The sequence below is a fragment of the Nothobranchius furzeri genome, chromosome 17 (genome assembly GCF_043380555.1).
Source record: "Nothobranchius furzeri strain GRZ-AD chromosome 17, NfurGRZ-RIMD1, whole genome shotgun sequence".
In the NCBI taxonomy this organism is placed as follows: domain Eukaryota; kingdom Metazoa; phylum Chordata; class Actinopteri; order Cyprinodontiformes; family Nothobranchiidae; genus Nothobranchius; species Nothobranchius furzeri.
Genome location: NC_091757.1, coordinates 58,524,922 through 58,535,260, shown reverse-complemented (window position 1 = coordinate 58,535,260; position 10,339 = coordinate 58,524,922). Strand labels below are relative to the sequence as shown.

Below are 10,339 nucleotides of genomic sequence, written 5' to 3'. Positions count from 1 at the left end.
CAGCTTTTTCCTTAAACAAACCCCTGAGAAGACTCATTCTGGAAAATACTGAAAATGTCAAGAATAAAACAGCTGAAATAGCGTTTTATAGTAAGGATTTAGTTCAAATAACTTGATAAAACATCTTTTGTATCAACTTTAGAACTTTTATAACTGAGGAAATAAGTAATATGTGTCCTTTAAGCCACAGTAATGTTGTCAGAGGAAACTCTAAACAAAATCATTTGGAGAACAACAAGTATCTTAAAGTATTTTCAGGTCATATGAAGCGGTAATTAAACTGTGATCAGAGTGAACCAGTGCATGAATGTAGAATGAACTTGCTTCTCACCAGTCTGCTCCTCATTTGTGCCTCATGTTGACTGGTGGCAGTGTGAGCCAGCACTGGTGTGGACCATCTGTCGGATTTATCCGTTGGCTTTTCCAACATGCATATTGATCAGGACGTAACGGATCGTGATGTTTTAGTTAAAGAAAAGCCTAAAGTTTTTCTTTTCTTGTCCCGTTTAAGGACCGCGTATGTTAGGGGTGTGGTCTGTATCATGACATCATTAAGGAGAGGAAGAGGAGATTTTGATATCTGAATGGCGACAGCTCCCACCCCTGCTCCCCTTCCCTTCTGGAAGGAGCTGAAAGCCATGCCTCATACTGCAAACACAGTGTTGTAGTTCTATTGGAAAAGTAATGTTTTTGATATGTCCCTGCTCAGAAACGCCCCATAACTGCTGAATTATCTCCTCAGCCCTCACTGCGTTCTACAGGAGCTGCTAATCACTCGTTTTTATGGCATTTGCTGTTTCTAAGCGGGCAAACGTCTGAACCCGGCGCTTGGGATTCTTACTAACGCTGAATAAGGCTAATCGTTTAGCTCGATGCACAAAAGATAAACCCCTTGTCATTCCCCTCCCTCCTCTTCCACAGTTAGCTTGGTGTTAACGGACTGACTCATTTGGTGCAGTTCGAGTTTGCATTCAAGCTGGGTGGGCGGGGCTAAACTGACTAAGCTGTGTCACCCCGAAGTGCATGCTGGGTGCTAGGGCACACTGGAGTTGACAGCGTCCTCGTGTGGACACTCAGATAATTTGGTGAATGCTCTAGACTTGTGTCAATGATGCTGCAGAGGTCAGGAGATTCAGGGGAAACGAACAGAGTCAGACAGCCAAGTTGAAGCATTTTATAACTACTGAGCCCACCTTTGAGCATTACTCTTCAACTCAACCGCCATTCAACTTGCCACTGTGCCCTTGAGCAAACTCTTAAACAAGAGCAGCACTTTTAAACAGATCTTCCTGGGAAGGCGAGCGCAAAATGTGTTGAGCTTGCCATAAAAAGTAGGACTTGTGTAATAAAGGTGTTTGGCTGTAATGGTGTGAAAATGAATTTAAGATACTTAAATTAATAACAAAAGTTTATTTATTAAACAGAAGATTCTTTTCATTCGATAAACTGAAAAAGCAACCCTTTTCTGTGTTTCGTTTCAATAATGAGGCAAGTTTAAAAATGAAGAAATTTTATTCCTAACAATTTTGAACTGAAAATTTGAAACGACAATTATAAAAATGACAATTCATGGATGGCAATTTAATCTTTAACAGCTTTAATTAAATTTAATTTTTAACAGCTATTAAACTTGTTTATTAGCAAACCTGTGTTGGATGGAGCTCATTTGAGAACGATGAGTTTGGACGCGTGAATGAAGTTCCCAGAAGGTTTCTTTCAGAGAGAATGAAGCGTTCCGGGTGGAAATGATGTCTTGCGGATAACGGAGTTATTTTGAGAGAAAACAGCATCAAACGTCATCTGTTGTGTTCTACCTCACCCAAACAGCTCACCCTCTTGTGGATCTGGAGATCGGAAGGATGGGTTCATCCAAGATGACACTCGGGGCTGGCAGGAAGACGCGAGTGTCCGATACTCTGGTCCAGAGTGGAAGCCGGGTACACGGCTGTTCGAAGCGTTTGGCAGATGCACGTTATCGTCTTAACTTCAGAAATCAAAAGACTCTGGGAGAGCCTTGCGTTAGTTTGTTAGTTTTGTTTGTTCTTGTCGGCGTGACAGAACAGCAGGTGGAGGCTCAGGAGACGGCCGTTCTCCTTTCCTCCTGGTGTTGGTTGAAGAATGGACGTGAATCTGTGATGGTTAGATGTTACCAAAAGCTCTCAGAACACCTCCCTCTCTCTCGGGAAGAAAGCTTGCTTATGCGTCAAAAACATGTGAAGCAGTTATTGTTTATCTGAACTCTGTTAGCTGAACAGGGCGAAGGTCTTCTTTGCTGAACACATCTTTATAAACATTATAATTAATCATTATTATACCCAAAGCATAATAATCCATTTCATGTAATTAAAATACCTTTATATCTGAACCGTGATCATGTTGTAATGATTATTTAAACAGTAATAAAATCGATGAATTCATTAATTAGTATTTAATTATTATCATCGTGGCTTGAAGTGTCCTTCTTGGGGCGGAACAGCAGATATGGTGTTATGATCTTGAGCAGACATCGTGGCTCCTTGGGTTTTAATCTGTGGATTCAAAGTACTGTCTGACCCAGCTTGACCCAGCTTGACCCAGTTTGACCCAGCTTGACCCAGCTGGGCAAATGTGACCTTTGGCACAAATCAGAGAACCTTCATGCCGTTACAGCTGCTTGGGACTCATCCTGACTGAAGTTTAAAAGTAGAACGGGTCAGTGTCTGTGGTCAGCCTGGCAGTGATTTAACACAACCGCTGACAGAACGACAACGAGACTCTTCCTTTAGAGCACATCCTTCCTCACTTACAGCCCAACACTCGTTAAAGCTCTTGTCTGAGGAGTTGTACACCAAACTCACAATCCAGTCTTTGTGATGAATGCTTTCCTTTTTAACAACATCATGAATATTTGCTGCTTCTGGACTTCCTCTAGTAGTGACAAGTAATAGGATGTTAGGGAAGAAATGGAAAATTATAATTTAGCACAAGCTTGCTCAATTCATTCAAGTCATAACCATGTCGGAAGTCTGCTTTGGCCTTTTATTTCTAGGATGATAAGGATGTAGCTCAGAAACGTTCACACGAGATGACGTTTTTTTTTTTTTGCACAAAGAGGATCTTTTTATTTTAAAACATAAATATGTGGGTTATTAGAGGCAATTGTTCATTTAAAAAATCAAGTTTCCCCCAATGCAGCCACTGGGGGCTTGGTATACAGACACATTATTTGTACAAATATTACTCGTTACCGCATGGTTGCTGAACTAATGCCTTGCTTCTGCTGCGGCCCAAGAGGGATGGAGCAGTTAAAAATAGATTTTTCAGGCTTAAGGCGGTGTGAATGTAGTTTTTAAAGATGAAAGTCACACACTGAAAATAAAATAATCTATTGCAGTGAAAGGATGTAGCTCCATAATGTGGACGGATGGTCGCTGCCTACGCTGCTCAGAAGTGGTCCCCTCTGAGGAGGAGGCATTTGGGAGGAAGTGGAGCAACAAGCATCAGACAGAAATGAAGGAATAATCCTGCAAACATGCAAGAATAAAATGCAAGACTCCTTTAATCATCATTTAATGATCCTGAATTGGGTTTTTGTGTTTTTCAAATTAAAAGTTGGACTTCTTCTAAAGTAGCCTTAAAGTGGCAGTGTGTAGTTTCCTGCCACTAGGGGGCAGCACATACATGTCAGGGTAGTTTTACACCATTTCGCTGTGACTAGCTAGTTTAGAAACATTACGGTAAATGTTGCCTGTGCAGCAGAAAGTATGCAACCTCAGAGCGACGCCGCAGACGTTAAATCTATCGAGAATGCAACGCTGATTGTAGTTTCTGGGTCCTGTGTCTGCCGATGACCTCATCATACTACGGCAATACCACTCGGCCAAAATAAGTTGCATCCCTTTTTTTGATTCTGTTCTTTCACACAGGTTTTGGAATGAGTTTAGCAGTTTTGTTATGAAATAAATTTTTCTTGCTGCCCAAGTGTTTTTGAACGTGGTGACGTAACTTCCGTAAGTCATACGTCCAGCCAATCATTTAGCGTGATGTCATCGACAGGCGCAGGATCCTGAACCGGCCAGAAGGAAACATGGCGTCTAATATGGCGTCGCCCACAGATGCTAGACCTGTGTACTATAGACCCGATTTTTATGGTTCTGTTACGGAGCCACCTAAATGTTTCAGTGACTGGACATCACTTTATTCATTTAACATTTCGATGGATATTTCTAGTGATTGAAGATAAAAATACACATCATCTCTTTAACTAAATATTCTGGGTAGAGTCCACCAAAATGGGCCAAATCCTGTAAATGTTCTCCAGTTGGTATTCACCTTTGTGTCTAGGCTCAGGTAGTACCAAGCATGTGTCAGTCACAGGTGTGTGACTTGGCTCTGGTTGACCGTTCTGTGATGGCTTGGCCATATAAATCACGCTGGCTGATCTTCAAGCATCTGGTTGATCCAAACCCTGAAGGCTGCACATGAATCTTCGACACTATTGAGATAAATGAATGTAAAATGACCAATTTGTGATGTTTTTTTCCGATTGCTGTGGAAATGTTCAGACATTCACAAACCAGAACCAGAGTAAATGACCATCAGGAGGATGCTGAGGGGGCGTTGTTATAGGATATTTTAAGGAAGATCTCCACACGTTTTACCTGCGTTGCTCATTTTATTGATGCACTAAGCTTAGAAGTTGCACGTAATTGTTGATTAATTTATCCAAAGGAGCTTAACATGCATGTCTTTGAGAGGAAACTGTAGCACTGATCCGGACTTAGGCCTGGCCCCGGGCACCACTGTACACATTTACCTTGTTGGATGAGAGGAAACTCAAACTTTTCAACAACCTACTTAATAAGTATTGCCGTGAAGCACTGGTGTTTGGGTTTGTTTTCGAAATAATGGTCAAGTTATTTCCTTCAGTCGTAAGAAATAACCCCCCCCCCCCCCCCCCCCCCCACACACACACACACTGGGATCAGAAAACGAGTCCTCTATCAGCCAGCATGAAAGAGCCAGTTCAGATCGCGGTGAGCATAAACCCATCCAGAGGTGTCACACCAACACCTGGAGACATGGGAGCCGATAAACGGTAAAGTTCCTTTTTTCTGTGTCTGGATGAATTAAACATGTAATAAATAAAAGATCAAGCCTTCTTAGGCTCCTCTCTGTGTGTTTGCAAACTCTAAAGGATAAACGAGCATTTCCTTTTGCTTTAGAAAATGTTGACCACTTGTTTAATTTAGCAGTAAGATTTAACAAAAAAAGTCTTATTTGAGATCTTAGAGTCATTTTTGACCCCTGATGAGATGCACAAGAGCTAAATGTGTCTTTGGAATAAAACTCTTCTGAGTAAGCGCCACTAGGGGGGGCTGTCGCACCTGTTTGGCCCCACGTGGAGAGCAGATAGATGGATCGGATCCTCGTCGCCTCCGGAAATCCTTCCATCCCTCCCACTGCTGATTTACAATTCAATAAGTCACAATGTCATCTCTTTAGCTTTTACACGTTTAGCTGACAAAGGGAAGCAGGCACGCGCCTTTGTGAAATATGGAGTCGGACCCAAGAAGGGCCCTAATGTTCTCTCCCTCTTCTGAGTGGTCCAGACCACACACACACACACACACACACACACACACACACACACACACACACACACACACACACACACACACACACACACACACACACACACACACACACACACACACACACACACTATTAACCTGCATGTGGGATCATCGCGCGCAGTTCTGCCGGCTGTCATGTGCCACTAAGAAGGTTGCGCGCGTGCTTGTGCGCGCGCGGGGCTTCTGCAAAGTTGCCGTCTATCGATTAGAGAACAGGTGTACGTGTGTCTTATATGAATAATGCAGAAAGAGGCTCTCCGGGCATAAACAGGCAAGCACACGCGCGCACACGCACACAAAATCCCTCTCCCTGACTGGATAACCAGGATATTCAACTTTTTAAAAGTTTTTCATCTTAAAAATCTATTTCCGTTCTGCCCGTTTGTCATTTTTCTGTTTTGTGTCAGGGCACCGCCTTCTTCTGACCAGCTGAGTTGCTTTTACGCACGGATTCGTGCCAATCACCAAAAAGAGACGATAAATAAACAAATCAACTAAATCCCAACATTCCATTGGTTACCCAAATGCCACTCAAATCCCCAGATCCCTCCCCAGCCCCACATCTTTCGCCACAACCCCACCACCCCTTACCCTCTTCCTCCCCCTCCTCTTTTACCGGCTGGTGAACGCATAAGACCTCCTCTTCTGTCCTCTCCTCCCTCCATCTTGCGGGTAGTGTGTGTGCACACACTCGCAAGTTGAGCCGAGGCGCACGGAGAAGTCGCGACGCCAGCGGAGGCGAGTCTACGGAGCAGAGAGCGGGAGCTGCTGTCGGAAAGGCAGACTGGATTTTCTTTGACGCGCAGACTTTTTGCTCCTTTTTAATTTACTATTTCCATATCATCTCTGAAGTGGACTTTTGAATCAGCTCCGCGAGTTCCCGACACTCTGGTGTTTTCTTCTAAACTTTGGAGCAACAGAAAGTGATGAAGGCAGAGCCGCTGAGGTCCTCTCTGCTCCCAGCGTCCCGTTTGGATGCGTGAAGCTGGAGGAGCGCGCGGGCAGCATCCAACAGCGGGAAGACGGGTCCAGCCCTGGGTCCTGGCTCCAAGGAGACACGCAGCAGAATTTTGGGGAGGAGAGGGGATTAAAGAAGACAGGAGCTGCCCATGGGAGGCTTTTTCTTTTCTACTTAGTATCGACTCCAGGAGGATTTACAGTCAACTCCAAACCTCTTCTGTCTGATAGGTCAAGCGCAGCTGGAGCGCAGTTTGCTCACAATGAGCTTATTGATTGCACCGATACGATAAAAATCTGACTGCTGTGGAAGGAAAGCGGAAATAATCAGGAGACCCCCGGTTGTCAGTTCTGTGAAAAGATCCGTTGGTTTCCGCCATCAGGAGGGATGGAAACGGTCGGGAGAGGGAGAGGCGCGCCGCTGGGATCCCGCCTCTGGAAGACCGTGTTTGCTCTTGTCCTGTGGAAAGGTAAGAGAGGGAGGAAACGCATCAAGCTTCACATCATAACCCCAGATTAGTTCATGATCCGGAGCTAAGATCTGTCTCCATCCAGGACTTTCTTTGTCATGAACGAGGTCAGAACTGGGAAGAATGGACCTTTTGACGCGTTCTGGGCATCAAAACTTCATATTTAATATGATTTTTGAACAAAAGCAACCAAAGGGGAGTCCCGACGAACTTAAATGTTCTTTCCATTCCGCAATAGCATCAACACAAAGAACATTAGAGCGCAGCAAAACGAGGAGACCCCATTTTCAAGCATGATCCACGACAAAAACGAGTTAAGAGGTAATAATTAAACAAGTCCTCTGTTAATACCCCCCCACACTCGCCCATAGCTGCGCGTGAGAGAGGGAATAATAAGTAGCTGCCTGCAGAAGCATCAGATGACAGGTGCGCTGGTGCCATCTGATACGCGTTAACGGCGGCTGACGCGCTTCAGACTTTTCTGATCACATCTTATGTTTAAGAGCGGAAACGTGCAAATGTGGCACCGCGCGCTCTCCGTGCCGCTGATGGAGGATGTTTAAAGTATGTTCACGCATTTTAATTCAAACAAGCTTGCGTGTTTATCTGAATAATTTAGCGGAGATACATTTGACTTAAAACACAAACTTGCGTCGATTTGGTTAAAAACTTTTTCTCAGAGCATCTCAGCTTGGGTGTCTCCTTCAAGAACGCACAGAAAATCTCAAAATGTGAATGCTTGTGGGATGAGACCACCTCCCACTTCTAGACTCAAACAACAACAGAACATGTACCGAGCCTCAAGTGCGCTGCGTGGGTTCGGACGCCTCCGTTTCCGGCACAAACGACAGTCCTTTGGCATCACCAGTATCATGATCCTGGGAGTGTTTTTGTGTGCGTGGCAGTGTTTGTATTTTTTGCTTTAATGAGCTCGGATCGTTCACGCGCCACTGACTGGGCTGTGACAGTGGAAGCGTTGTGCGCTCCAGAGCGCGCTGGTCGCGGCGCGCGGCGCTCCGACGGGCAGCAGGGGCGTCCCGCCGGAAAACAGCTGTGGCCGCCCAGCAAAAACAACACGTGTGACCAAACCAACATCCAGACATTTCCTGTCCTCCTCCTGTGACCTTCTGCTCTCTTCTCTGTGTGATGAAATGGAAACAGTGATTTTCGTGCCCAGGGACTCTCTGTGCCTTTTTGTTTCACATGCACTGAATTCAGCTTCCTGACTGCTGTTCCTGCTACCCTGGTGGCTTCAGGCCACTTGTTCTGCTCTCTTTTGGTCCTAGCTCAGTATTTTTCTCTCACCTCACAAACGCATGAAGAAGTCCATCACATCTGGGCTGTGGCCAGCTGTTTCATGTGGCTCCTGCCCTCATCTTTCCTGTTTTAAGTCCGACTTTAGCAGGATTTTAACATCCTTCTGGTTTTTAACACGTTTGCTTGTGCAAAGCGTAAAGCATTTCCTTAAGGTGTTAGTGGCATCTTTATTTTCACATCTTTGGGTTTCATTCTAATTACATCACCCTGTCGTTTCATCAGCCAGGACACCATTGTGCGTTTTGTTCAAAAGCCAAAACTCGGAGAAAAACCCAAAGCCAGCAGCTTTCTCTTGAAGGCTGAGAGGATAGATAGCTGTCGGGAGGTCATGAAGGGCTCTCTGCAGGAGAACTGTTGTAGGCGATGGGGCTCACCTGCACACAGGCATTGGCATCAACACCTTCACCCGCCCATCCATAGCTGGAGTTATTTCAGCTGATCGATGGAGCACAAAAGTGAAAAAGTTGGCCTAAACCAAGTTTATGAAATTCGATTTATGGTTATTTGAGACAAAGGATAACAAGCATAGAAAAAACACACTCAAAAAATAACTTGTTAGGTGAACATGAAATAATCTTTGATTTAGCGATCTACAGTTTAGCTGCATGCAAGGGTGAACGTAACGGTGCCATTATGCCATCTGCTGTTTTGAAACATGGCCGCCGTAAAGGTCTTGAAACTATTTAGTTTATGCAAAACTCTGACTGTGTCATAAATTCATGGTTTGCTTATGATGGTGGGACCGCTGCGACGTTGTTCACCAGCTCTTATCGAGTTGCTTTCTACTTTAACACCCAGACCAATATTTCATCTCATATTAGATTACAGGGAATAAACAACCATAAAAATACTTAAAAGAAATTACAGAAAAGAAAGTTGCAGAGAGCTTATTGATTATTTATTTTGACAGTTTGTCCACGGGAGGACCGAGTTGATGCAGGGTAAACATTATGGCATTATTTCCATGGGCTCTGGGTAAAGAAAAGGCTCATTTGTGATGGGGTGACTGGGGCCATTAAATGTGTGTTTACCACAAAATGTAATCAACTCACAGGTTTACAAGCATGTATAGCACTTTAGGTGATTTTAGAGGCTAATTCTAATTGCATGAATGTAAATAAATATAAATATAAAAGAAAAGCTGCTTTTTCAGCTGTAGTGGAATTGGATCAGAGTCCAGATTGTGTTTATGTGCAAGACGGGGAGGAAAAGGCTTTTATCTCTGTGTGTGTGTGTGTGTGTGTGTGTGTGTGTGTTTTGCACCACACTATTAACCTGTAGCAGAATGTCAGCTCACTGCAACATTACTCTTGCAGTACAGAGCATTAATAATTACTGATGTAAAATCAGTGACACACACACACACACACACACACACACACACACACACACACACACACACACACACACACACACACACACACACACACACACACACACACACACACACACACACACACACACACACACACACTTTTCCTGTTCTGTGAACTAGGACTAGACTGAGATATCGGGCCAATACCGAAGCCTTGTCAGTGGAGCCGATTTTGAAATCGGGCACATCTACGGGCAGCCTTATGATGCTGCAACATTAGATTTAATTTAATATTTAAGTTTCTGAAAAATGAAAAATGTCTGTTTAATAAATGCTGTCTTTTTATTCACCTGTTTTATATTTAATATTTGGTTTCTCGTACATTTCAATCAGCCGTCAGACACCACATTCAACCTTTAGCTAGCTAAGTGATAGCCGGCCATACCTTTTTAATGTGGAAAAGCACCCATCATCTCACCAAGCATGTATGCAGAGACTCGTATTTGTGGATGATGAGAATGAGAAGCAGCTTATCATCTTAGGAGACCAACGCTTTTGCTCTTCACTCAAATGAGCAGGAAGTGACGCTGATGGAGAAACGGAGGACAGTGACGAGGAGGAGGATGCTATCTTCCATTGAGAGATAAATTCATCCTCTGCCTTTC

At 44.0% G+C, this 10,339-nt stretch overlaps 1 protein-coding gene across 1 annotated transcript in view; it reads left to right on the top strand.

The window, feature by feature from the left end:
* Window positions 1–6,213: 6,213 nt before the first annotated feature.
* Window positions 6,214–10,339, top strand: part of si:dkey-215k6.1 (transmembrane protein 132D) — a 285,229-nt gene continuing 281,103 nt past the window's right edge. Inside the window, exon 1 of the mRNA XM_070546396.1 lies at window positions 6,214–7,042. Within this exon, the coding sequence (XP_070402497.1) occupies window positions 6,961–7,042 (82 nt within the window). The 5' untranslated portion in view covers window positions 6,214–6,960. The remainder of the gene's footprint in view (window positions 7,043–10,339) is intronic.